Genomic DNA, 27,583 nt, shown 5'->3' with positions numbered 1-27,583 from the left:
CATCACCTGGAGCACTGGCCCCGGTCTGGCTGGCGGACGCCACGCCTCGTGGTGCTGTGGAGATGAGGCGGAGGAGCACGGGGGAGGAGGAGCACCAGGGGAGGACAGGGAGGAAGCGGCGGTGACCACGGGGCTGGAGAAGGACTGGGGGCTGGCGGCAGGCAGCCCCTCGGCCGCGTACCTGCCTGCCTGAGCCTGTCCGACTGGCTCTCCAGGGCCTCGCTGCTCTCGCCCTGGAGACCGTCCGAGAAGATGAGCATCACCTGGAGAGCGGGCAGGCGGAGACTGGTGAGGGGGAGGGTGGGGGGAGGGGAAGGGCGGAAAAGGGGGAGGGCGGGGTGACAGGAAAGGCAGGGTGCCGGGGAAGTCAGGGTGACAGGGAAGGGGGGTGATGGGGAGGATAGGTGACGGGGAAGACAGAGTGATGGGGAAATTAGGGTGATGGGGTGGTCAGGGCAATGGACAGGACTGGGTGACAGGGAAGCCAGACCTCTGGCGGGAAGGATCGGGGAGGGTGGCTGGGAGCCCGGACAGGGAGTCTACCTGTCCCCGGGAGGCCGACTTGTTCTCAAAGGTGTCCCACAGGGCCTGCAGGAAGGGCGCGTCCAGCCGAGTGGGCCCGCTGACGGTGACCTGCCGCAGGCTGTCCAGCAGCGCCGGCTGGTAAATCTGGAACCTGGCGGGGAACTCCTGGTCGCTGTTCACCTTGAATGCCACGCTCACCTGCGCCTCCGTGCCCGCCCCGCAGCTCACCCCCCGGATGGAGGTGACGTCCTCTAGGATGCCCGGGAGGTAGGACTCCAGCCGGGGGTGGCCCTGGAACAAAGGCTGGCCGGGTTGGTGAGTGGAGACGTCGAACCCGACCACCACGTCCAGGAAGCAGGCTGGAGACAAGGGAGGCAGGGTGGGTGAGTGTGCGGGTGGGGTTGGGGGCGACCAGCAGGGGGAGGATGGCTGTCGAGTCTGGGGGGGGGGGGCCTGGCATCCAGGAGGGCTCAGAAGGGGTGTTGGCTGTTGGGTGACCTGTGACACAGGGGTCCCTGCCCCTTCCAGATACTAAGATCGCTACTGGAAGTTCAAACCACAGTGTACTGTCATCCTCAGTAGCTGTGTGTGAGAGAGAGAGAGTGTGTGTGTGTGTGTGTGTGTGTGTGTGTGTGTGTGTGTAAGCACATTATTTCCTTTAATGGCGACACATTCTGATTCACATAATCATAAAAAACTAAAGTTCTGAACTGCCCTTAGAGATCATTTAAGTTAATTTTTAAGATTTTTGTCTAATTATTATTTTGTTGAGTCGGGTTCTCACTGTCGCCCAGGCTAGAGGGCAGTGGCACAATCATGGCTCACCACAGCCTCAAACTCCTGGGCTCAAATGATCCTCCAGTATCAACCTTCCAAGCAGCTGGGACTACTGGCACGCGCCACCACGCCCAGATTATTTTTTAAATTTTTTTGTAGAGATGAGCTCTCGCTAGGTGGCCCAGCTGGTCTTGAATGCCTAGGCTAAAGCAAACCTCCCACCTTGGCCTCCCAAAGTGGGACTACAGGCGTGCGCCACTGTGCTTGGTCTGAAATTATTTGATCTCAGAGGTCACACACGCATGGCTGTGAAGGCCGATGAGGGGTGTAGCCAGTCAGGACAGCAGGACGTGGGAAACGGAACGAGAAAGGAAAATCCCAACCCGGTCACCGTCGGCTCCGGCTGCTGGGAGCCACGTGGGAGGCGGGGTTCGGGGCCGTCAGGTCCGGTCTTTCGGACTGCTGGCCTGACCTCCACACTTTCCTGTGAAGCCTCCAGTTTGGAAACGCTGTCTACCGAGCAAGTTGTCAGCCCTGGCCGGGACACCCAGGCTGCCGTGTAGTCACTCCAGCCCTGCCCCCATGAGGAGACGGTGCTGAGGGAGGCTGCCGCCGCCACTGCCACACCGAGCTGGAACCCGGGCTTTGGCTCCTAGAGCCGGTCTTCCCCGCAGCCCACCGGGCAGAACCCCCCTGTCGCGGGACGTCCAGCCTGGAACTCGGGGAGACAGAACCGTGAACGGAGCGCTCCCGTCACAGCAGCTCGGAGACACAGCGCCCTGGGAGTTCCCGCATGTCGCACAGATGCCGCGACTCGCCTCATTCTCTGTGTCCGGCCCTGCGGTGCCCCCGACTCTCTGCCTCAAGCTCCCCGAGCAAGAGCTGGGTGACAGCCCAAGGGCGGAGATGCCACCCTCCAGTCCACCCTCCGCCCGCGAGGTCCACTGACTCATGTCACCACCCGCCCTGCCTCTGCACCACTCGCTGTGACCTCTGGGATAGATCATCTCCAAGGACAGATCAGACCTTCACTCTCTCACGACTACATAGACGTCATCATCATTAAAAACAGAGGATGTGCGCTGCACACACGTGCATACACACCCTCGAGAGGGTCCGGCAAAGTTAAAACAGTGACCCTTGCAGTCAGCGGGGGCTCACGTTCCCCACTCCCTGCTGTCCTGGGAGCTCCAGCAGTGACGGGAAGACATCGGGGACGGAGGCCAGGTGCTCAGAGGATAGCCGACGTGGGGTCCCAGCGCAAGGATAGGGTGGACCAGAGGCCACAGCCCAGCCCTCTCACCGCTGCACCGTGCCTCGTCTTGGGGGAGGCTGACACAGCCAGCCTCCCTGGAGGCAGAGAGCGGCCCTCCTCACTGTGCGTGTCCTAAGGTGAGTTCTGCAGAGCCCGCCGCTGACAAGACACCCTCGGGAAAAGGGGACAAGAAGCTTTGGGGGTGGGGTGATCCCATCCCCCGGGGCACTTACCGGTCCCTCCGCAGGTCTGGCAGATTTCCCGCACGACTCTTTTCTTCACGTGCCCCTCCTTTAACTTATCAAAGTTCTTGAAAGTGAGGATTTTCCCAGAATTCCTCGCGATGGGCAGGAGCGCCTCCTTACGCACATCTCCCACGCCCAACACCAGGACGCAGATGCCCAGGTCTCTCAGGGCTCTGACCGCGTCGGCCACGGGGTGGCTGGGTTTCCCAGATGTGATGACAACCAAGGCTTGAGGGACGCCCGCGTTTCTCCTCCCGCCGGCGGAGAGGCTAAACATCCCGCTCACGTATCGGAGGGCCAAGTCCATCCTCGGACGCCCACCGCTCTTTGGGATGGCTTGGACCCGAGCCCTCCACTGGGCCCTGGTCGTGGAGTTCTTCAGCCCAATCATTTGTTGGTAGTGGCTTCCAAACTGAGCCATGCCGACTTGGATTCTTTGAGACTGAATGTCAAAATTATCAACCAGGTCTGCCAAGAAAGCGGTCATGGTCACAAACGCCGAATCCGACACCCTGTCGGAGCCGTCGCAAAGGAAAACCACGTCGGCCTCCGGAAGCTTGCAGACTGCAACAGGAGAAGAAAAGCAGTGTCATGGTCCTCCCGGATCGTCCCCAACATACCCCTCAGGCAAATAGCTTCAGTAGCTTTACTTTAGTGGCAAATCACGATGCATCACAGAGAATCACTGATTGGCCCTAAAAAGAAGGAAACCCAGCCAAAAGGGACAGGTGACAGAGGTTTTAAAAACTTAATTATTTACAAGATCTACTTGAAAAGACACCAAGGGCTAATCAGAGAAGGAAAGCAGGAGGTGTGATCAGGTATGAAATCCTCATTAAAAGGCTGGGCATCCCATCAGCATGCCCAGACGGGGGCATTCACCCGAGTCAGGGAAATAAGACCCCAGGTGCATCATGGGCACCCCTGTTAGGACGCAGGCAGCCACTTTCTGTTCACTTGGAGAAGCAAGACTTGTAAAATGCTTCTGGGATAAGATAGCACAGTTAAAATTCACAACCCCCCATACGAGGGATTATTCAGATTTTATAAACATGGAAACAGAATCCAGAGGTGACATGACTTTCCAAGAGCCAGAATCGGTCCGGTGAGCAGCAGGTGTCTGGACCCCCAGAGGTTTCCACCCTGAATTCATCACTGTTTTCTGTGGCAACGTTTTCCTTCCAGTGTCACAAGCCACAGGTTAAAACTCCGTGGAGCAAGAGCTAGTAGCGATGGAGGTGAACGAGCATGGGGTCCTCACCCTGGGGAGGGGGCTCAGGGGACCGAGAGGGGGAGGGGAGTTGAGGGAGGGGGTGGGGCCAAGAGCCAAAGTCCAAGGCTGGCCTCCTGAACACTAAGCTAGGAGCGACCCTGTCCCGCGTGTAGCGTAATGGTGACTCAGTGCTGCATGACTCCTCCGTGGCAGGACAGAAGGAAGCTGGGCTCCAGGGCGGGAGTCCAGGGTCAGCACAAAACAGGCAGTCGCCTGAGAGGGCCCTTTGCCTTGGGAAAGTTCTGCCTTGGGCTCAGCTAAAGAGGACGCCCTCGTGGGAGCTGGGCAGCCAGGAGGGTGAACTTGGCCTGCTCAGGGGAGGGAAGCCGGGGTCGTGCACCGCTCCTTCTGCTCAGCCAGCTCAGGCCTGATCCGGGACGCGGGGGGCTCCTCCTGTGGTTGGACCAGCTACAGAGGCAGTGTGGGTGCTGCGGCCTTGGAAACATGGCTTGTGCTGGCGACAGAAGTGAGCTTCGTGTTGGTAGAGAGGAAGGAAGGAAGGAAGGAAGGGAGGGAGGGAGGGAGGGAGGGGAAAGAGTGGGAGGCGGGGAGAAAGCACATGGAGAAGGATGTCGGCTGGAGACCGACTTGCCCAGGCCACAAGGACCTAGACCCTCCGAGGAGCACACCCCCACCAGCTCTGGACCTCTGCGGCTCCAGGGACAGAGGACTCAGCCTCTCCTCGACAGAGTGCCTGTCCCTCTCCCGGGTCCTGTTAGCCCAACTCCATCAGCCCACCCTGCCTTCTCGTGCCGAAGAGGGCCTCAGACCCCTGGGACTTCCAGTGGCCCTAGAGGATGCACAGAATCCCACCCGGAGGGTCCGGTGGTCTTGGAAGACCAATGTCCCTCTGTTTAAACTGTGACCCTCTCCGGGAGTTTGGCTGAAACAGAGGCCCCGTGGCTGCGTTGAGGCCAGTAGCCACCGACCAGGGTGAGTGGCCCCGAAATAGGGTGAGGGGAGCGTGGCCTTACAAAACATCCTGTCTCTCAGAAAAGGCCACCGGGTAGCACGACAGCAAGAAATGCTTCCGGAACCTTCCTGTGCCATCTCTTAGGGCACGCTGGGGTGGGAAGGGGCCCTGGGGTCTCGCTCTATCAACCAACCCGCTTCCTCTAGAGAGGAGAAAACTGGTGGCCAAGCCTCACTGCTTATTTTTGACCGAACCATTCATTGCTACCTTCAGAAACGTTGAAAGTCATGACTTACCCTCTTGTGAGTTGATGCACATGCTCTCTTGTATGGCCGTGTAGACGTCCTTCAGCTTGTCGAAATCTTCGACGTGGATGGTGTTTTCTTTGCTCCCCGCCATGCCCTCCAGCTCCTTCCTGTCAGCCGCCCCCACGCCCACCGCAAAGATGGTGATGCCTCTGTCTCGCAGGTGGAAGGCCGTGTCATTGAGCTGCTCTCGGTCGTGGGACTCCCCGTCGGTGACCACGACCAGCATTTGCCTAACGTCCTGTGTGATGCGGCTACCGTGCTCCTGGGTGAACAGGGTGCCTGCCTGCCTGAGCGCCCGTGCCGTGTACGTGTCCCCGCCCGTGTCCCGGCGCATCCTCAGGTTCCTGATGATGCCGTCTCGGCTCGGGTACGTGTTCAGGTAGAAGAGAACCTCTGGCTGGTCGGAGTACCTGAGTGCCCCAAACTGCACCCTGTCCCGGCCCACGTCCGCCTTCTTCACCAAGTGGATGGTCATGTTCACCATGCGCTCGCGATCTTCCTGGAGGATGCTTCCCGAGTGGTCCAGCACAAACACGACGTCCAGCAGCTCGATCCTCTTGCAATCTGAAAGGGGAGGAGAGCACGTCATGTGCTTCCCACAGGCCTCCACACAGAGTGCCCAGGCGGACAGCGCGCTCAAGCAGTGGCCGCTAGTCCCCCACACGCCACACGCCACCACCTGCTTGCTTCCTGAAGGCGGCCACTGCCATTTCGCAGAGAACAAAGCTGAGGCTCCGGGAAGCGCGACAGCCTACGTATGTCATGATGCCAAGGACATCGCCCCCCCCTCCTCTCAGCGACTCCCCACCGAGGCCCTGACGCCACGGCCCCCTTGTTTTACTCTATCTCATCAGGACATGAGTGCCTTTTGCAAAGCAGGCTTCTGGCTGAAAGGCAATGTCGGAAGCGAGTCCAATGCCCATGTGGTGGTGAGACAGACCGACTGATGCTCGCCAGGTGTGCCCGCTGTTCCAGAGCGCCTGGGACCCCAAGTGCGGTTGAGATTTTTAGCCCCCGCCCTCTGGCTGCCGCCATCTTGGGGCCTCCTGGTCGGCAGGCCTGCCCTGCACGCCATGCCTGTCTGCGGCTGTCTGTGCTCCCTCCCTGACTCCTGGGATTCAAGCTCAGAAAGGAGAGCCCAAGCAGGAGGACAGCAAGGGCTCCTCGCACCTTTTCCCTGAGCCCAGGCCTCCTCTGGGGGAAGCCAGGCGGCCACCCTGGTGGGGGCTTCGCAGGGTGGACTCTCTCCCACTCTTTCCCTTCCCTCAATGACTTAAACTCATGCCTTCCAAAGGCTCGCCTTCTCCACTCTCCACCTGTCTGTCCTGTCTACAGCCCTAATTACCAATCACGAAGTGTCAGATTTTCAAGTGTCAGGCAACAGGGAGGAGCCCAGGTTACATCTGCAGAAACCTGGCGCAATGACTCGCTGAGATTTGGGGACCAGCTATGACTTGACAGATATCCATGAGAAGATCTCACGCATGAATCTGCTGAAATTTCACCTTACGCTGTAGACAGGGCCTCACATTTAGAGTTTTCTTTTTCTGTTCTTTCTTTTTTGAGTCCGAGCCTCACTCTGTTGCCCAGGCTGGAGTGCAGTTGCACACTCACGGCCACCGCAGCCTCGAGCTGCTGGGCTCGAGCGATCCTTCCTCCTCAGCCTTCCAGTTAGCTAGAACTATAGGCACGTGCTACCACGTCCGGCTAATTTTTTCTTTTTCTTTTTTTTTTATTTGTTGTAGAGATGAGGTCTTGCCAAGCTGCCCAGGCTGGTCTCGAATCCCTGAGCTCGGGCAATCCTCTTGTTCGGTTTCCTGGAAAGCCAGGCTTAAGCCACCACGCCTGGCTACACTTAGAGTTTTCAACATGAAGAGAGGCCAAGAAGAGGCCCACAGATGCCAAAACTGAAGCTTCGGTCTTCAGAACACCCCTCAACGTTAGCGAGAGTTTTGGAATCGCTGCCACTTTGCGAGGAGGAAAAACCCCAACTAATGAAAAAACCCCAAGTTACCAAGGAAGTTTTAGAGCTATCACCTACAACTTAAGTGTTTACAAGATATTTTGTTAACTTTCTAAAAATTTCCACACACATAACCTTTGGAGAACAAAATCTGATGGAGGTCTCCATGTCGCCAGGGAAACATGCGTCACGCTCTCTTAGTTGTGTCCAAAACACAGATAACATCACATGATGGATATTAACACACAGATAATTTGGGGGTTTTTTGTGGATTTATAGCAAGTTCTCATTCAAGAGGCATTTAAGTTGATAGGAACCAACTAAGGTTGCTCAATACTATTTCAAAAGCAATGCCGCTTGTAAGATCAAGATGATCTCAAGCAATCAGAGAAGCTACAAGTTTAAATTTTCCAGGGGCATAGATACATGAACAGGCAAACATAAACTACCTAGTTGACAAATGTTAAGAATAACTAGAAATAATGAAAATATACACTATATCTTTCAAATGCAAAGGGTTTTTTGGTGTGGGGGGTTGCTTAGCATACTGGACTCCATTTAAATAAGAGGAAGGTGAATTTGATTTCCTAATTATTCACTGCTTAGCAATTGTTATAGGTAGCCTAGAAATAATTCTAGAAAATCATTTGGGTTCAAAAACTGACCCTGGAAAATCCAGGTATATGGATATGAGAGTCGGAAGTTTCATGGAAAATTCTAAGATCTCTTGGAATATACCTGAAGTCACCAAAGCCAGACTATTTTGTGCCAAAATAGTTAACCTGGAATTTCCCCGGAGGTCAGGGGTGTTTTGATAGAACACAGACAAGGCTCAACCTCGAAGTTAGGTGGAGGCCACTGTCGCTCACTGCCCAGTCCTCAGTTCACACCCGTGAGACCACAGGGCACTTACCGTGGCGAGCACACACGCTGAAGACAAGCTTGCTTTCTATTGTCTTCAGGTGGTCGAAGTTCTCGACGTGAAACACCAGGCTGCTGTCCCCACTGATCTCCTCCAGCTGCGTCCGGTTGGCGCCGTACACGCCCACGGAGAAGATGGTCACATGTTTGCTGCGAAGAACTCCAGCCGGGTCCCTCACGCTATCCGTCGCTTCTCCGTCCGTGATGAGGATGAGAAACTTCCTGACTCCGAGACGGGCCCCCTTGGAGGGGGTGAAATACTGGTCTACGTCGGCGAGTGCCCTTCCGGTGTAAGTGTTATTGCCGATGAAAGACATTCTACCTATTGCGTCGGAAACTTCTTTCTGGGTGAGGTATGTGTCAAGCCGGAACTCTTCCTTAGTGGTGTCACTAAACTGAACAACGCCAACGTGGTTTTTGCCTGCACCAATCTGAATCTTCGCCAACAGGTTTTTCATGAAGGTTTTCATCTTCTCAAAATTGTCGTGTCCTATACTCCCGGAACTGTCCACCAGAAACATGATGTCAGCCTTCATGTCTTTACATCCTGCACATCATAAGAAAAGACCAGAAGTCAATGAGACTGCAGTGGCTCTCAGAATGTATTGAAACGCGAAGGCAGACACAAATGCATGGATGAGAAAACGCTGAAAGTCAACTCAAACAGCTGCTATGACGTTTGGACATTTTGCCTCTTTTGTAGAAGCCTGTAGGCTAGGACTCTGAACCCGACATCCACTGATGATTGCACGAGGAGTTTTAAGGGGGAAATGTCACATCCAGAGCACTGGCTGTTCATTGATGCATGCACACGTCACTCATGCATCCATAGGTTGTGCATCCACACCTCTGGAGGTGTATGGCATGCCAAGGATCAGTCTATGTGTCAAGGATGCAGCCATGATCTAAGAAGGAGCCAGAGCCCAAGCAACCAACACCCTGCACTCACAGGACTCGTGTTGCAGGGGCTTATGGACAGTCTTGAAAAGCACAGTTCCAAATAATTCCAGATAACCTTTCAGTAGCACGATTTTCTGAGACAATTTTAAGTGATTTCATAAACACTATAAATCAACATGAGAAATTGAAGTGAAAAGTTATGAGTGGAGATAAGTGTTTTAGTAAGCGCATACTGATCAAACATGGACTGCTCCTTTACTTAGACATAAAATTTATAGCTAGCCTACTGATTGGAAGTGGATACACACACACACACACACACACACACACACACACACACACAAAAGACCAATTTCCATAAGCTATTTAAGCACTTATTAGTTCATGGTACATATGTTGTGTGTGTATGTACATATATATAAATATGATGTGTAAATATACTGTCTTTAGCATGTATGTCCGTCGTCTTATTTTGTCCCTCTGTGATCTCTGCCATCCTCTTACCAGTCTCTCAACACTCTCAAGTTCATTCCATACTGCTGGAAAATAAACAGACTCCGTCACATGAGGAAAAATGAAAATATTAATTATTATTAAATATTAATTATTTTTTAATAACACGTGTTGCCGAAGACCAAGCTTCTGATCCACTGGAGGGCTCACATTCCCCCTCGAAGACTCACACTAGCCTGGCGTCATCTTGAAAGTCCTCAGTACGGAAGTCCCTGAAGACGTCCATGACCTTAACAAAGCCCCACTGCAGGGAAGTGTGGAAGATCCGCCTCCATGTGACTCATGTAAAAGAAACACACTTAGGATGCGGATTCGCATTCTCGGGATCTACCTCCTTGTATCTGCTGGGGACAGAGGCTGCTTCTTGTCCCAACATTTGTTTTCCCGCTCTCCCATATTAAGAAAGCCTTGGCTAGGCAGACGGCTGCCCCCTGGAGATCGCACTTCCCAGGCTTCCGTGAAGCCAGATGTGGCCCTGGGACTAACTGTTGGCCGCTAGGCATGAGCTGAAGTGGTCTGTCCACTTCTGGTTCTTGCCCCTAAAACAGTGGAGTGGGAGGGGGCTCCCGTGGTCCTTCCTCCCTGTGCACAGATGGGAGCTGACGAGCACTGGCTCTTCAACGGCGACCTAAAGGTGGAGGCTGTGTGTTGAGGCTGGAACAGCCTCTCCGTCCCCCTCTCTGGACGGGTCACCAATCTTCTCAGCTGTGTAGCTGGAGGCCTTTGGACAGCAGCTCACCTCGCCCCCACTGGCCCCCCGACTCCCTCCCCTGCCTGCCCTCTCTGCGCCTGCGCTTTGCCGTCCCCTTGGGCTCTGGCTCCTCGGCGCTCCTGCCTCTCGTTCACCATCTCCTGGCTCCTTCCTCGTCCCAGCTTGCCCCCTTCTCCAGGCGTGCCCGTGTCCAAGCTGGCATCCTCACCGGCGACTCCCTGAACTTCAGGGAAGCACGGCCCCTTCTCGGGTGGGTGCAGGGCCCTCTCCCGCAAAGGACCCGAGGCGCGGTCTACGTGGTGCTTCCTGAAACCCCTTTCCTTTTCTTGGTCTTGTGCCGGGAAATGCAGGGGACCTCGCACTTCTGCACTCTTTCTAAAACATCCTGAAGACCCAGCTCTTGCTGTCCGAAACAGGCAGAAAAAGGACCATGATTGTGCTGTGGGGTTTTGTGGTTCATCTTACTTATTTGCTTATTTGTTTTTTTGTTTCCTAGTGACTTAGAGAAAAACTCAAACACATTTTCTCTTTGGTAAGTTTGAATAAGTGAGAACCCTTCCCTTCCCCTCAGTGAGCGCCTCAGCCAACGCTGCAGCAGCTGTCACGTGGCACTGACGAGTGCCAGGCTAAGTGCCTAATGTGCCGTCACCATGAAGTTTCAGAACAAGCCCACGCACAAGGACGCCAAAGCAAGCAGATAGCAACTAACTCGAGGTCCACAGCTCGTCAACGGCAAAGCTGGGTTGGAACCTTGACTCTGACCCCAGCGTCCTTTCTTTCCACCAATGAATGAACGAGCCCCTCAGCAAGGAACAGGTTCACGTGCTGATACCGGCAACCCGCACACACCACCTTCAGCTAGTGAGTGGCGGTTACCAGTAAGAGAAATACTAAGCAGGCCAGACTCGGTGGCTCAAGTCTGTAATCCCAGCACTTTGAGAAGCTGAGGTGGGAAGATTGCTTGAGCCCAAGAGTTCGAGACCAGCCTGGGCAACATAGCAAGATCTCAGCCTTACAAAAAAAATTTAAAAATTAGCTAGGGGTGATGACACATGCCTGTAGTCCCAGCTTCTCGGGAAGCTGAGGCAAATTTAAAAGGGTAAGGCCCTGGTGAGCCATGACTGTGCTACTGCACACCAGCCTGGGCAACAGAGTGAGACTTCAACCCCCAAAATATAAAAAAATTTAAAATAGCTGGGCTCGGTGGCTCAGCCTGTAATCCCAGTGCTTTGGGAGGCTGAGGTGAGGGGATTGCCTGAGCCCGCGGGTTCGAGACCCGCCCAGGTCACTTGGCAAGACCTCATCTCTACAACAAATCAAAAATTAGCCGAGTGTGGTAGCACGCGCCTGTCGTTCCGGCTACTTGGAAGGCTGAGGCGGAAGGATCGCCGGAGCCCAAGCAGGTCGAGGCTGCGGTGGCCGGGAGCGTGCCACTGCACTCCAGTCTGAGCGATGGAGTGAGACTCCAACTCAAAAAAATATCGATTAATTAAAAATAAATAAACAACTAGACAAAAATTTGCAACTTGTTTTTGTTAACATTTGGTATCTAATCTCTAGTTAAAAATCTAAATGAATGTTTCTGTTATAAATAAAAAGAAGCGATTGCTATATATGTATGGTATGAGTTCATAATCTAAAGATAACACCTAGTGTTGGTGGTGTCCCACCTGCAGGGATGTTCTGAGGTAGGTATGATCCGCATTTTATAGAGAAAGATGTTTCAGGCTCAAGCAGAAAAGTGAGTTGAACCCTAATAGGTTGACTCTTGAGCCAAAGCCCACGTTCTTTCCATGGTCCCTACCTGTGCACACGCACACACACGTACACACACGCACATGCAACTCATATGGAGACCAGAATCTCTCTCCCCCCACAGCAGTGGGCTTTGTCAAGGCCCCAGCGTGCTTAGCAACCTTCCCGCCATGACCTCCAAGGTAGCCCTGGGCTGTGGTCTACAGAGGATTCTCGGGTCTGGGCATTTGGTTCAAGGCGAGGGCCAACCCCTCCGTGGTGGTAAAGGAAGTCAACAGAACGCTGTCCAGACCACGGGTCACATCGGGCCTGGGCTCAGACTGGTGGTTCATCTGCCCAAAGCTGCTGGTGACAGGTGGAGAAGGCTTTTCTGTGCCGCTTACCTTCTTCAGTGCAGATTCTGCGAACCACCTCATCCTTGATGCTTTTCAAAGCATCGAAGCTCTGCCCGAAGCTGACCCTGTCTTCTTGCCCAGCAATCTGCCGCAGTTCTGCTTTGTTGGCCTCCCCGACGCCGACTGCATGGACGATGACTTGCTCCTCCCTGAGTCTGTCGGCGGGTTCCTGGACAGCGTCTGCAGACTTCCCATCGGTCAGCACGATGAGGTAGCAGGGAACGGGGCGGGGCCGACTCTCCCTTCCTTTTCGGATGGTCGGCAGCATGAAATCCAGGGCTTTCCCCGTGTAGGTGTTACCTGTTAGTTGCTTGATGTTCAAAACAGCCTTTCCTAAGTCAACTTCGTTAGAATAGTCAGTGATACTGAATTCCACCTGCCTCTTATCTGAATACTGCACAACCCCAACTCGGACCTTGTCGGGACCAATGCTGAACATGTCTATCACCTTCTGCATAAACTCTTTGATTTCTGTGAAGTATCCCCCCCAGATGCTGCTTGATCCGTCGATGAGGAAGTAGATGTCGGCCTCCTTTGTGTCCACACAGCCTGAAAAAAAAAGCAAAGTGCATTCTCCGTGAATCAGAGAACTGAGAGAGAGCACTGTAAGGGGGACTTTGGGGTCACATCGAAGGACGTGGACGCCTCTTGTCCCAGAGAGCCCACCACTCCAGCAGACACACGTGTGTCTGTTTTCTCCCTGGAAGTTTACAACAACCCTGTGAGGAAATAGAAATGGGGCAGGTGAGAGCGGCCTGTCCAAGGCCACCCAGCCAGGGAGGAGAAGGCTCAGCCCCGAGCCACGGGCTCCAGGCTCAGGAGTGTTTCTGGAGCGGACACCCGCCTTCTGATGCAGCGCACGCCTCGTCGTTTCCTGAGAAAAGGCCTGGGTGGATGACCGCCTGCTCTTACCTCCCCAGTGGCCTCTTCTTCCATGAGCAACCAGGATGACGTATTTCAAGCTAGCATCAGACCTCCTTCCCTGCTCTCCCACGTGAATGACCTCATGGCATTTGGAACCTGAGCACAGACAGTCGGCCCGTCCTGCCTCCTGCTTTGCTCTTCTACCATCTCCAGCAACCTCCGTCCCATCCCGCGCTCCGGCCACACTGGCCTCCTTTCAGAGGGGACCCATGGGCACGTGCCCTCCCCTCTGCTTGGAGGATTCTTCCCCCAGATATCCCCGCGGCTGCTTCCTCCTCCTCGAGGGGGTGTCGAGTCAGTTCCTGGAGAGGTTTCTCTCCTCTGGCCCTCGCCTACCCTGTTGCTTAGTGGCACTTTCTGAAACGAGCTTCGACCTGGTCGTGAGCACAGCCTGTCCCTTGTCACAGAGTGTCGGCTCCGCCAGGACGGACCCTGCCTCCTTCTCTGCTCTGCTCGCTAGGCCTGGGCCAGCACAGGAGCCCAACAGTTTCTCCAGCCAAAGACTTCCCGACGGCCCTTCCTTTATCATGCTGAATCTATGAGAAAAGTACTGTAGCTTTCTTAATAGCCTGTGTACTTCTCTTTGATTTTGTTTTCTTTTTGAGTCGGAGTCTCACTCTGTCGCCCAGACTGGAGGGCAGTGGCCGCTCCCGGCCCCCGCAGCCTCGACCTGCTGGGCTCCGGCGAGCCTTCCGCCTCAACCTTCCGAGGAGCCGGAATTACAGGCATGCGCTACCACGCCCGGCTGATTATTTATTTATTGTGGAGATGAGGTCTCGCTGCCCAGGTGGGTCTCGAACCCGCGGGCTCAGGCCATCCACTCGCCTCAGCCTCCCGAAGGCGCAGGATGACAGGCCGAGCCACCGAGGTCGGCTACTTCTCTTTGTAGTCTTTCATCAAAACTGGGCAGGAGAAAGCCTATTTGCAAAATTTGGGATATTTATGCCAACATTTGCCTGAGCACGTGATCTTTAAAATACACGACAACTCAGTCCTTTCAGAATCATGTTCCTTCTTGACAGCTTTTGGGTAACTCGTGGGAACTGACACTGCTGCAGGCTGTGGGCAGCTGTCCCTAGGAAATCAGACATGCTAGAAATAAGTTTCATCCTGAGAATTAAGCTATGAAATCAATACACAGTACTCAGGCAAGATAAGCAGCTCTCGGAAAAAGGCAGGGTTGACACCAGACCAGCCAAACTTGAAAGCAACCTGAACAAATCCGTTTCAATGTCTAATGAAGAATCGAGAGCTCATCAGAAGAAGGCGGCAGGGCCTGCAAGGCGGGAGAGAAGATGTATCACAGCAGGAAGCCCCACCTGTGCCCATCTGTCCCTGCCTGGAGCCGTGTGTCCAGTACACCCTCCCCTAGGTGCACGTTGCTATTAAAATGCAAAGCTAGAGTGCGTAGCAGTGAACAAAATTACAAGTCAGCACCTCTGGTGCACTGGCTACGTTTGAAGTACCTCACAGTTCCTTGTAGCTCATAGCTGCCAAGTTGAACGGCACAGATGGCGAGCATTCCTTTTTTTTTTTTTTTTTGTGAGTCAGAGTCTCACTCCGTCGCCCAGGCTGAAGTGCAGTGGCACACTCATGGCCACCCTAGCGTCAACCTTCTGGGCTCATGCAAAGGTCACCTCAGTCTTCCAAGTAGCCAGAACTGCAGGTGCACGCTACCACGCCTGGCTAATTTTCTTATTTATTGTAGAGACGAGGTCTCGCCAAGTTGCCAGGGTTGGTCTCAAACTCACATCCTCTTATCTTGACCTCCCAAAGTGCTGGGATTATAGACATGAGCCACTACGCCCAGCCAACGAGCATTTCCATCCTGTGAGAATGCATCCCCTGGCTCAAGGCCTCACCCAGGCAGTTATATAGAGAAATATCGAAAGAGTTGCATATACTTGACTTTAGAGGCCAAGGTGAGAGGATTGCTGGGGTTTGAGACCAGCCTGGGCAACTTGGCGAGACCTCGTCTCTACAATAAGTCAAAAATAGCTGGACGTGGTAGTGCATGCCTGTAGTTCCGGCTACTTGGAAGGCTGAGGAGGAAGGATCGCCTGAGCCCAGCAGGTCGAGGCTGCAGTGGCCATGAGCGTGCCCCTGTGCTCTAGCCTGGGCAACAGAGTGAGACGCCGACTCAAAAAAGAAAAAAAAGAATAGAAACATCTGCCCAAATGAATGCCACTAGACAATGCAGCCGTTCAACTAGCTCTTGTTCTGATCCCACAACCCCCGGCAGTCTTTTGATTAAATGTAGCTTTTAACTTGGCATGTCTAAAGGAAGAGAAAGTACTACCCAGAGGAGAGCGGGCCTGTGGCAATTGATAGACCTCATTGTTACAAAGACAGCTGTCATTCTTTTTCCATACATGAGTCTGAGTTTGGCTAATGTGAGTTTCCCTTTGATTTAATGAAGTTCTATTTAATACTAAGTGAACGCTTCCTATGTGCCAGACATAACGGCACGGCAGTGATATAGGTGGTTTTGCTGTGCTTTGATGGCTCTGGAACCGCAAAGCTGGCCACCACACTCTAGACCACAGCACGTTCTCAAAGGTGGCGGTCTCAGCACTAGCACGTGCTCCTTAGGGCGCTGACGAAAATGCAGGTGCCCAGGCTGCACCTCAGAGACTGATTCATCGGGCTTAGGATGGAGGTGTAGGCCAGTCCTCAGGGGACTTGCGAGTTGGCAGGAGGCACTGCCAGTGCCCTGTCTGCATGTCACAGCTCTCGTGCCATCCATGCATGCTGGTCACTTGTGCTTTGCTTTCCCTTCCAGTGGCAAATGCTGCGTCTGTGAGCGAGCTGCTCCAGGGTTTCCGGAAACTTCTTTGCCTCCCCTTGAGCCAGAAGGGTCTGGAATTGACATCTCCATGGGCTGGGATATTCCGCACTCTCTAGTTACATTGTCCCCAGCCTGGCAGCTCCAAGGCTGACCTATGGTCTCCAGATGACACCGTGGGATGGCCCCAACTACTGGCCACGGGCTTATTGCTCTTTCCCTCCTGTTCCCAACTGCTCATTTCTCGGCCAGTCTCTACCTTTCCTGGGCATGTGTCAGTTTCACGTGACTCCTCACCTGGTTCCTCCTTCTGAGGAGCCCAGCCTAGCGGGCTCCAGCCTCTGAGAGGACCTGAGTTACGCAAGCACGACCCGGGAGGCCTCATTCCCTGGCTTTGGTCCCGTGTCTTCCCATCTGTAATTTCTATCATGACAACAATAGTTTTTTGCCCCAGCATTGCAAACTCCCTGAGACAGTCACACAACACGCCCCTCTTGTGGTCTAGGAGTGGGCACTGACCACAGTAGGTTCCCCGATATGTCACTTAAGAGGTGACGGGGGCCTTCTTCCTTGCTGTTGCCTCGTAGGCGAACATGCCTGAAAGTCCAGGCTGGCCCAAGAGGCACCCTGAAGCCTGCTTTCTATTGAGTTTAAAACCAGCCTTCGATATCACTGGAATATTGCAATTCCTTTCCGTGAGAGTGAGGCCAAATTCCAGCTTCAATTGCTTGGGAGCATTGTATCAGCAGAGAAAATGTGTGAAGGCAGCAGATTTCTCAGAATTGGAGACCCTCAGGGTCACACTGAGGATCTCGCACACGCACCTCCGAAAAGAGCGCAGTAAAACTGCAGCAGATTCACATAGGCTCTTCGCCGGCAGAGCCATCACTAGGGGCACAGGAGGAGAAAGGGACAAGGATAAAAAGGCGTGATACTCATCATGGTCATGCAGACACAGATACAGGTGCAAGGACGTTCTGCAAGACTTTATATGAGCAAAACACTGGCCTGGATGCCCGGCAAGTTAAGATACGGTAAACACATCATGGCTTATTCATACAACGAAACACGATTCCCAAGTTAGAAAGAATGTCACAAATGAATGCTTAAGGAAAGGGGTTCTTTTTTTCTTTTTCTGTTTATAAAAAGATTTTTAAAAAAATTTTTATTTTAAAGATGTGGGTTATAGCCGGGCGCAGTGTCTCAAGCCCGTAATCCCAGCAGAGGCCAAGGTGAGAGAGAGGATTGCCTAAGCCCAGGGGTTCAAGACCAACTTGGGCAACTTGGTGAGTACTCGTGTCTACAATATATCAACAAAATTAGCCAGGCATGGTAGCACTTGCCTGTAGGCAAAAGGATCGCCTGAACCCAGCAGGCCGACACTGGGGTGACTGTGAGTGTGTCACTGGGTGACGGAGTGAGACTCTGATTCCAAAAAAAAGATGTGGGATACAATTCAGGGTTAGGCATACATATGTTCACTATGCAGGTACCCTTGTCAATGAGGGGTACCTCCTCCATCCCTGGCAGTTTCCCACTCCTGCCCATCCAGGAAAGGGGTTCTTGTTTTTAGTTTTTTGTTTTCTTTTTTTGTGTTGGAGTCTCACTCTGTCTCCCAGACTGGAGTGCAGTGGCCGCTCCCGGCCACCGCAGCCTCGACCTGCTGGGCTCCGGCGATCCTTCCGCCTCACCCTTCCAAGTAGCCAAAATTACAGGCACGCGCTACCATGCCCGGTTAATTTTTTTGATTTATTGTAGAGATGAGGTCTCGCTGCCTAGGCGGGTCTTGAACCCGTGGAATCAGGCAATCCACTCAGGAGGCTGACAGAAAGTGCGTGAGGTGGGGAATACGGGTTACCCCCAGTATGAATCTTCTCCTTCTACACTAACGGAACCCCATATTTTTGCCTCAGTGCTTGGCTACCACAAAGAAAGACTCTGCTTCCCAGCTCAAGGCGTGACCTGTGGCAAGTGCCGGCCAGCAGTGGGAAGTCAGTGGAGATGGTGTCTGTAAGTGGGCGGTGTCCTGGAAAGCAGGGTGGAGGCCACCCGCCTCCCCTCCGCCCCTCTTGCCTGCAGGATATCAGGGGCGCCAGAGGCCACTATCCTGGATGATGATCCCGGGAGGAAAGGCCACAAAAGCAGAAGCAACGTGGAAGGAGACAGGGCCTGGCACCGTGGCGCAACCCGCCAGCTCAGCCTGCCTAACTGCTGGCTTATCCGTGAAGCAGCGAGACAAGGTTTTCCCTGTTTCCATCATTGTCATGTGGGAGTCTTCCGTTGGCCACACCCAAAGGCGATTTTAACGGATACAAGTAGCCCAATGTGCAGGCTTATACCACCACTTCATTACCTACGACAGCCACTAGACACATGGCTTTTCGAATTCAAACGAGATAAAACAGAGCGACATGAAAAACTCAGTTCCTCCTTCACGCCAGCCACGTTTCAAGAGCTCGGAAGCCACGTGTGGCTGGAGGCTCCCTGCTGCCTGGGAACTTTTCCATCATCGCAGAAAGTTCTGTGAGACAGCCCGGATGCATCCAGGGTGGTGCGATTTTAAAAACTATGTGTGTCTGTGAGTGCGTGGATGGAATGAGGAGTGGGGGAGGGAGGGAGCGATGAAAAAACAAGAGTAATCGATACCAAGAATAATTCTATCTGAAGACAGGGTTACAGACGATTATACTTCCTTCCGTATGCCCATCCATACTACCACAATATTTTACAGTTAACTTGTACCACTCTTTTAGATTTCATCGAGGTACGATTTACATGTTATAAATTGATCCACTGTAGATGTATGGGTTTAGCAACTGTATTCAGTTGTGCAACTATCCCCCAAGTCCACTCTTGGGACCTCCCCACAACTCCCCCAAGTCCCCTCCTCCGAGAAAATCAGTCCTCATGCCTGCCCCAGCCCTAAGCAGACACATACCCTACTTCCATAGGAAGAAAAGTCTTTTAAAACATACCCGTTTTATCAAGCTCCTTTTGTTCAGGATAAGCAGACATTTGGGACCAGATCTCATTGCGGAGCTTTTTCAGGAACGTCTTGCTGTAAGCCTCCAAGTCTGCGTAGGACTCCAGCGTGGTGAGGGTCTGTTCCGGGGGGAACGACACGATTTCCTCCAGCTGGCTGCTGTTGGCCCCCTGGATGCTCACGGCAAACACGGTCACGCCCTCCTGCCGGAGGCTCAGCGCGGCCCGCCACACCTCGTCGTCCGCCGGCCTGCCGGTGACCAGGACCGCCATCTGAGGCACCCCCAGGGCCCTCCTGCTGCTGCCCAGCTCCAAGAAGCCGCCTCGCATCTGCTCGAGGGCGGCCCCGGCGTTGGACTTCCCAGCGCGGACAGAGAGCCTCTGGACTTGCTGCTGAAAGGCAGAGCTCGTGGTGCTCTCCCTCAGGGCAGAAATCGTCTGGGCGCTGCTGCTGTAGCTCATCAGGCCCAGCCGCATGCAGTCGCCTTGCACGTCCACGGAGCTCGTGACGCGCTCCAGGAAGCTCTGCAGGTGCCGCAGGTTCTGTCTGGTCCCAAATGACTCGTCCACCAGGAACATGACGTCCGCCAGTGAATCCTCCTGACAGGATGCGGGGACGGGCTCTAGGGAGGAGGAAAAAGTGGGAGGTCAGCATAAACCACGGGCCCACAGGAGAGCGTACGCTGCAGGTCGTCAAATGCTTCCATGGGAATGGAGGTAGAGACGGAGGCAGCTAGCACTGGTTTCTTTTAGCAAAAAATGATTCACAACTGTAAACAAGGCTTTCCGGGTCGTTGACTTCAAAAGATTGGCATATGCTGTTCCCACGGTCCAAAGAAAGCTTCTGACCGATTTTCCTGCCATATCCCACCATCACCACCAGCACCATCTCCATGACGACCACCACCATCGTCTCCACCTTCACCCCGCCACTTCCATGACCCCCACGACCATCACCGTCTCCGCCACCACCACCATTTCTGTGACCACCATCTCCACCATCTCCACCACCATCTCTGTCTCCACCTCTGCCATTTCCATGACCCCCACGACCATCACCCTCTCCACCACCCCCACCACCTCCATGACCACCACCACCACCATCTCCACCTCCACCCCTACCAATTCCGTGACCCCCATGACCATCACTGTCTCCACCACCACCATCACCACCACCACCATCTCCGCCTCCACCCCTACCAAGTCCGTGGCCCCCACGGCCACCCCCACCTCCACCACCACCTCCTCGACCACCACTACCACTACTGCCACCTCCGCCAGCAGCCCCGTCACCGTCTCCACCACTGCCGCCATCGCCACCGCTTCACTAGCGGGTGATCCCCGCCCGCAGCAGGACCACTGCCACTGCCCCCGCCACCACCACTCTCGCGTGCCGGGGTGCAGGGATGAGCCGGCAGAAACATTTCTGTCCTTAGGAAGTTCACATCCTCAGGGGAGGCCGATAACTAAATATCGTAGTTTTTCCAGCGGTCGTAAGAGCCAGCCAGGAAAGAAACCAGGTGACTCGATGGAGTGACTCTTCTGGGGAAGGGAGGGGCTCGCTGACCGAGACGGGAAGGCGCCAAGAAAGCCCTCTCCGAGGGGGCCACGTCGGGGAGGAGAATGGGTGAGGGCAGAGTCAGCCATGCGGAGCTCTCGGAAGGAGGAATGGTGGCAGGAAAGCAGCAGAGGCCGGAGCAGGCCAGGGGCCCACGGCGGCTGCAGCCCGTGAGGGCGGGAAGGGACGGTAGCGAGGCTCAGAGGAAGGCTGCACCCAGATCTTCCAGGGGCCACGTGGTCTGGTTCAAATCTTTCAGCCATCGCTCCAGTGGCTGAGGGGAATCAGAACTCAGGGCTCATCCCTAAGGAGCAAGTGCCCTGGCCCAGGAAAGAGATCCTGGTTCTTGGACAAGCATGGCAGCAGCTGAGATGGAGTGAGTGACAAGGGCCATGTTGGCACATGATTCAGAGGTAGAGCAGAACAGTTGATAAACTGCCTGCAAGGACTGAGAGCAAAGAGGAAGCCACGAAAACGCCCGGGACGAGGGCCTGGATGACCTTGTGGGTGGACACATTGCAGGTGGATTCAGGAGTTCTGCCTCACACACGCTAAGTTTGAGAGGCTATCGGACACCCAAGGGGAGAAGCCAGGTTGGCGGTGGGTTGCACAGATCTGGGATCTCAGGGAGAGCGCACCGTGTCCAAACAGAGCACCAACTCCGGGCACCGGGGTTGGCTGGGGAGCCGCTGCTGTGGGAAGTGTAGCCACGAGAAAGTTCCATCTTGCCGAGAACTTCCCACAAGGACGGTGAGTGCTTAGAAAGCAGAAGGCCTGTCTTACTTATCTCTGTCCCACAAGCGCCTGGCGCCTGGTGGAAGCTCAAAAATATCCCTGGAACTTAAAATAATTCTCCCCCAGTCTACCTTCCACCCTGAATCCCACACAGTCAACTCAAACAAACTCTCAGCACGACCTGCTCAGGTTAAAATTTCTTTTTGAGTTGTTGTTCCCATTAGTAATAGTAAGTGGCACCAAATGCCATGAAAGTCGCCTCGCTCCTATAATAAGATAGACGCCACTGCCCTCACTTTACAGGGAAGGACACAGGCGCTCAGGGCTGAATCACTTACCCAGGGTCCTAAGTGGCCAAGCCAGGGTTTGCACTCAGACCTCCCTGATTCCATAGCCTTTTCTCTTGCCTCTCAGAGGCCAGGGCAGGCTTTTGTCAAGCCACACTCTGCTATACTAAACTGCGGTGGTGTAAGTTCGGAAGAATGAGACAGGCGTGATCAGCTCTGAGAAGGTGGTGAAGCCCCCCTGACCTGAAGCTCTTGAGCTAGGCAGCTGCCCACAGGGCTGGGGACCTCCAAGGTCCCGAGGGTTGGGTCGCAGTATGGTTCTCCTTGGGGAGAAGCAGCACATTTCTAAGAACGTGCTCGGGTGCCTGCATTTCCCCAAGGCCGGAGCACTGTGGGTCGGGAAAGTGAAAGGGAAGGGACCGTGTGGTGCTGTAGGACCTCCCGGTGCTCCCCAAACCCTGTTCCTCTTTGATAGTCCTGGAGCTGGACCGATTCCCCAGCCTGCCAACTGAATGCCAATTCCCAGGGCACCCCAGAAGTCACTTAAGATGGAAGAGCCAACTGGGCTCGGTGGCTCAGCCTGTAACCTCACGCTTTGGGAGGTTGAGGTGAGTGGATTGCCTGAACCCGTGGGTTCGAGACCCGCCTGGGCAACTTGGCCATACCTCATCTATAATAAATCAAAAAATCAGCTGGGTATGATAGCGCATGCCTGTAATTCTGGCTACTCAGAAGGCTGAGGCAGAAGGATCGACAGAGCCTAGCAGATCGAGGCCCCGGTGGCCAGGAACAGCCACTACACTCCAATCTGGGCAACAGAGTGAGACTTCAACTCAAAAAAAAAGATGGAAGAGCCACAGCCCACCCAGATATGTAAATAGAAGACAACTGGTCACCCTAAGCATGAGCCTATCTATAAAGTGAGAAATAAGCTTCTTATTATTCAGGAAGCCCATTTTTATCAAAACCTAGCCTGGTCTGACTAAAGACATCAGCCCTTAGCTCAGAGCAAGGAGGCTGTTCCGAGACCCTCCCAACCCACACATCCCGCAAACGGGAATGCCGGCGCGAGGCCCAGAGAGATGGCGGCACTTCCCCAAGATCACGCAGCAACGAGGGGCTTGTCCGGGTCTTTGGACCTTGAGTTCAGGCCACTTCGTGCCAGACCACGTGGCTTCCCTGGTCTTAGAACTAGAGACACCCGCTCAGAATGGCCCACCCTCACCACCTGATGGCAGAGGCAGCTGGGAAAGCCCCGTTATGCCGGGGTGGGAGTCCTCCTATCGCCCTCCAGAGGGGACGCTGGGTCCTCCTGTCCACGCAGCTCACAGATCGCCCGCCACCCTCCAGCCGGGCCTCCCTCCACCTGTTCTGCTGCCCTCAGTCCTGTGCATGCGGTTCCCGACTGCCTTCCGCATGCCCAGCAGATGCCTCCTGGGACCACCTCTCCAGCCAACGGTCCTCACTCCAGGGTCTCCAGGGAGAGCACCCCTGAGACGCAGATAAAGCCCTTTCCGAGTGAGAAGCGGTGGGGCGGGGACAGGTGGTCCCCCTTTCGCTCAAGGAATCGAGAAGGAAAGAGAGAAAAAAGCTCTCCTGCCTCCCTGAAACCCGTGGGCTTCCCAGGCTGAAGGGAAGGCCGTTTGGGCGCTTGCAGGTGGCAGCTTCAGGATGACAGGAGCTTCTGGCCCAGGAATCAGAACTCCGCCTCCCCCGGACCAGCCTCAGCAGCTGAGTTGAGTGTGGGTCCTGCATTGCCTTGCGCTCAGGGGACGCCAACTGGACGAGCGGGGCCTGGAGGACGGCGTGTGAATCCTAGGAGACGCTTCCGGGGTCTGCAGAGCGCAGACCTGGGAGAATGCACGCTGGAGGTGGGAGGCCAAGGCCTCGACGACACACGCAAGGGCCTGCGTCAGCTCCCCAGAGCAGCCCTAACTGAGCCCGTCCACGTCGCAAGCTGGTCAGAAAGTTTCCGTATTTCTCAAAGATCGGCTCTTGGAAGACACCCTGTTATGGCACGGCAGCTCATCAGACATTTTTACAAAGACCTACTGAAAGGCGCATCCTCATATCAAAAATGCTGAAGTGTGGAAAGGGCAGGTCTCAGGGGTGAAAAGCAGAGGCTTGAAATGACTGCGTGGCTGGGCGGGCTCTCAGGCCAGCCGCCGGTGTGGGCGGACCCTGATCAGCACTGGGGGGCTTTCACCACCCAAGGGCAACAGGCTGCAGGAGGGGAGTCCACTGCTGCACCGCCAAGACGCCCCCACCTGCCTGGCGGAACACGAAGTGTGAGCGCGCACTGCCACACCTCATGCCGAGGTCACCGTGTCCGCCCGCGAGTGTCGCCGTGCCGTCGACAGACATTGCTGCAGACGCGTTTGTGCCTCAGGCTGCCCAGGGCTGTGGGGACGGCGGCAGGCTGCGGCTCATCTCTGCCTGGAAGACCCTTGCTTATCCACTCACCGAGAAGCAGGACCCCGCGCCTTGCTAGACAAGGTGCCAGGCACACAGATACAGAGAGACACGCAGGTGCCAGGGCCCTCACAGGCTGCCAGCACCCTGCGGGGGTATGGGTCGGGAGGATAGACACAGGAGTGGACAGTGGTGGGCGTGCTGATGCCTGGGGTGTGCACAGGACTGAGATGCTGGAAAGGAAATGGCCCAGGAGGCAGGCCTAGGAGGAGGGGAGGCAGGCGAGGCGCTGGTGGAGACTGGAGACCACCGGCAAAAGCCAAGGGGTGGCCGGGGTCTGTCAGGACACAGCACAGCAGAGGCAGAAGTGACAAGAGTGTGTGAGGTTCCCACTCCAGCGCGGCCCGTCGGAAGACCCGGGTGTCACAGGAGACAGGGGCCACGTGGGGGCGGCACCTCTCCCATGGAGGGAGCTCCTCCTCAGCTCTGGGCCAGAGACAACTGGCTTTCTCTCTTTTTAGGGCTTAGGGAGGACCGGGCGTCCTCACCTGGGGCAGTGGTGTCGACGGCTGCCTCCCGGTGCTTGGCCGCGTCCTTGAGGATCTGCGTCATGTTCTGGGAGAAGGCGCCGAGGTCCCTGGCCGTGCGGAGGTGGAAGTGGAATGGGGCCGTGGCCATGGCCTTCAGGGTCTCCTCGGAGGTCTGCTGCAGCCCCACGGAGATGATCCTCACCCCGTCCGCCCGCAGGGCCCTCGCGGCCTCCTCCACGTCGTCCTCGGACTCGGCCGAAGCCAGGACCACCAGGAGTGGGGGGAACAGCTTCTTGTCCCTCCCGTCCCCGGGGGAGAAGAAGGTCCGGTGGGCCTCCCGGAGGGCGTTCCCCACGCGCAGGGACCCGCCCACGAAGGCCAGGTGCTTCTTGACGTGGCTGAGCATGGGGCCTCTGCCCTTGAAGGTGCCGGGGTGGAACTCGTGGTGGAGCCGGTCACTGTACTGCGCCAGGCCCACGTGGTACTTGTCGGCCTCGACCGGGAGGCTGTTGACCATTTTGCTGACGAAGGTCTTCACGAACGGGAAGGCCTTGATGCCCAGGCGGTCGGAGCTGTCCATCAGGAACACCACATCTGCGTACTCGGGGCCTGGCTCTGTCGAAATGAAATGACCACAGACAAAAACAAGGTTACTGTCCAGCTCTCACGTTTAGACCCCAGCTCTCTGTGGAGACCACGGCCCAGCGGCAAGGGGGGATCTGAATCCCATGGAAGGCGACTTCTGGAGGTCACGCAGGGGAGGCTGTCCGGAGAAAGACTTCAGGGAGTGAGCCAGCAGCCTGCTCCTCCTCAGCTCTGTGCCCGAGACAACCGGCTTTCTCTTGTTTTTAGTTCTAGAACCCCAAACTCAATATTGCGCTAAACAATAAATAACATGATCCCGCCCCAGAGGCCCCACCGAGGTCTGGGGACTAACAACAAGTTCTGGAAACAGTAAAGTTCTCGGGTTGGAGAGTTGGAAGCGGAGTCTGAGACCAGGATTCCAGGCTGGACCGAGGGCCGCAGGATGGGGGAGGCGGAGCGCGAAGGGGGGCAGGGGGCGGGGGGAGTACCGCATAGGGCCCAGCTCTGGCCTGCAGGGAGTCCCTGGTCCAAGCAGGAGGCCCCTCCTCTGTGCCCCATTGGTCAGTCATCGGCTTCACAGCGTCCCCAGGGGTTGGAGGGAGGGAGCAGAGGGTCAGGGCATCACCTGGAGAGCAGGTGTGCCCACCCACAGGGTAAGTCTGGCGCCAGCCATGGCCATGTCATCCGTCACGGTCAGTCCCTCCACTGGCCACTGAAATCAGTGATGTTCTGGGAAATGTGTAGCCACTGGCTCTTTCTTCCAAGGGAACTCAGAAATCTATCAGGAAATCGCAGGGTTGCAGAGTACTCACTCACTCAAACTACGTGTCTAGTAATTGCAAGAGGGTATAAAACCCACATGCGTGCACACACGCTCACAGTCATGTGCTGCATAACGTGTCCATCAGTGGCAGACGGCATAGACAGTGGTCGTCCCATATGATGAGAACGGAGCTGAAAAATTCCCGTCTCCTGGCAACAAGGCACTGTCGTGACATGGCCGTGCACACATCACCCTTTCTGTATTTAGGTACTTTTAGATGCATAAATCCTGACCCCTGTGTTGCAGTGGCCTACGGTACGCAGTACTGTCATGTGTGCACAGGCATGCAGCCCGGCAGCGACAGGCCACACCGCACAGCCTCAGTGTGTGGTCGGCTGTACTGTCAAGGACATTCCATGACACTCACTCAGTGGCAAAATCGCCTGAAGATGTGTTTCTCGGGAAGCCTCCCTGCCACTCAGTGACACATGACTGTGTGCGTGTGTGGGTGGGTGTGTGATGCTTGTAAGAGAAATGGCAGGCAACGGTTGAGTCACAGAAATCCTCAGAATTTATTTTCTCTGTGGGGTTCCTTTTCTTCCGCTTGTTGAGACCAAGCTTCAAACCGGCCTGTCAATAAATAGACTGACTTCATAGAGACACGGGCCATGGAAACGGAAGCAAATCAATGAACAGTTACAGTGTTCTGGCCAGGTGTAGCACACCTCATGACTTCCACCGTAGCTTTGGCCATCTCTGAGAGGCCGAGTGTTCATGGTGTGGCATGTCTACAGCTGCTGCTATATGTTGTGCACTTTGATCTCGGGGAATAGATAAATTCTTTATTTCTCTCCATTTATTAACAGAAGGTTTACTGCAACATACAAAAAGTTCCCTTCCTAGATAATAATAAACGCGAAATACACGGGTACCTGGGCTCTGATCTGCCGATGTTCCTGTCCAGAGCATGAGGGCCAGGGCACTCAGCAGGAGCTCCATGCTGCCAGCGAAGAGTTCTTACTTTTATTCTGTAACATAGGAACAATTTACAACATAGAGATAGCTGTGTTCGTGTACAGCACACTGTACATGCATGCCTATTAGGCCGTTTCGAGTGTTTTTAAAACATTCATCAAGCATTTGTAGAATCTGTTGAAAATAGTGAAAGTGAGTATTTGCTGAGCCCTGACTATGGCCCCGGCACCCTTCTCAGCACTTTCCAGGTGTCATCTAACTTATCCTCTAAGCAGTCTTAGAAAAAGGCACCATTTTTTATACCTAACCTTGTATTGTACCCCACATCTTTTAATTAAAAAAAAAACAATTAAAAAAAGAAAGAAAAAGGCACCATGACTAGACCTATGTGACAGATAAGGAAACTGAGGCACAAGGCGACCAGGCGGGAGGTGAACCCAGGATGCTAACCCAGGCAAGGTAATTGCATCCCCCAAGTTCTTAACCACAGTGTTGCAGATTTACAAATAACACCTCCTCACACAGTGTGGACAGCTCTTCCCTTCCTCTGCTGTTATGACAAAGACCATGGTGTGTGTTCCAACGTGCTCAA

General features: G+C 54.7%; 1 protein-coding gene across 1 annotated transcript in view; it reads right to left on the bottom strand.

Annotated features, from left to right (window-relative positions):
- The window catches only part of COL6A5 (collagen type VI alpha 5 chain), an 88,762-nt gene extending 61,747 nt beyond the window's left edge, over positions 1-27,015 (bottom strand). Inside the window, exons 1-9 of the mRNA XM_008069789.1 lie at positions 26,949-27,015; positions 24,687-25,283; positions 19,140-19,769; positions 12,444-13,004; positions 8,173-8,727; positions 5,285-5,860; positions 2,791-3,366; positions 544-884; positions 182-263 (exon numbers count right to left, since the gene is read on the bottom strand). Coding sequence (XP_008067980.1) covers positions 182-263; positions 544-884; positions 2,791-3,366; positions 5,285-5,860; positions 8,173-8,727; positions 12,444-13,004; positions 19,140-19,769; positions 24,687-25,283; positions 26,949-27,015 — 3,985 coding nt within the window. The remainder of the gene's footprint in view (positions 1-181; positions 264-543; positions 885-2,790; positions 3,367-5,284; positions 5,861-8,172; positions 8,728-12,443; positions 13,005-19,139; positions 19,770-24,686; positions 25,284-26,948) is intronic.
- Between the last annotated feature and the right edge of the window lie 568 nt (positions 27,016-27,583).

This window comes from Carlito syrichta, unplaced genomic scaffold (genome assembly GCF_000164805.1).
Source record: "Carlito syrichta isolate Samal-C Ts95f unplaced genomic scaffold, Tarsius_syrichta-2.0.1 Scaffold312207, whole genome shotgun sequence".
In the NCBI taxonomy this organism is placed as follows: Eukaryota; Metazoa; Chordata; class Mammalia; order Primates; family Tarsiidae; genus Carlito; species Carlito syrichta.
Note: the sequence above shows the minus strand (reverse complement) of the source record. Positions and strands in the feature narration are given on the sequence as shown.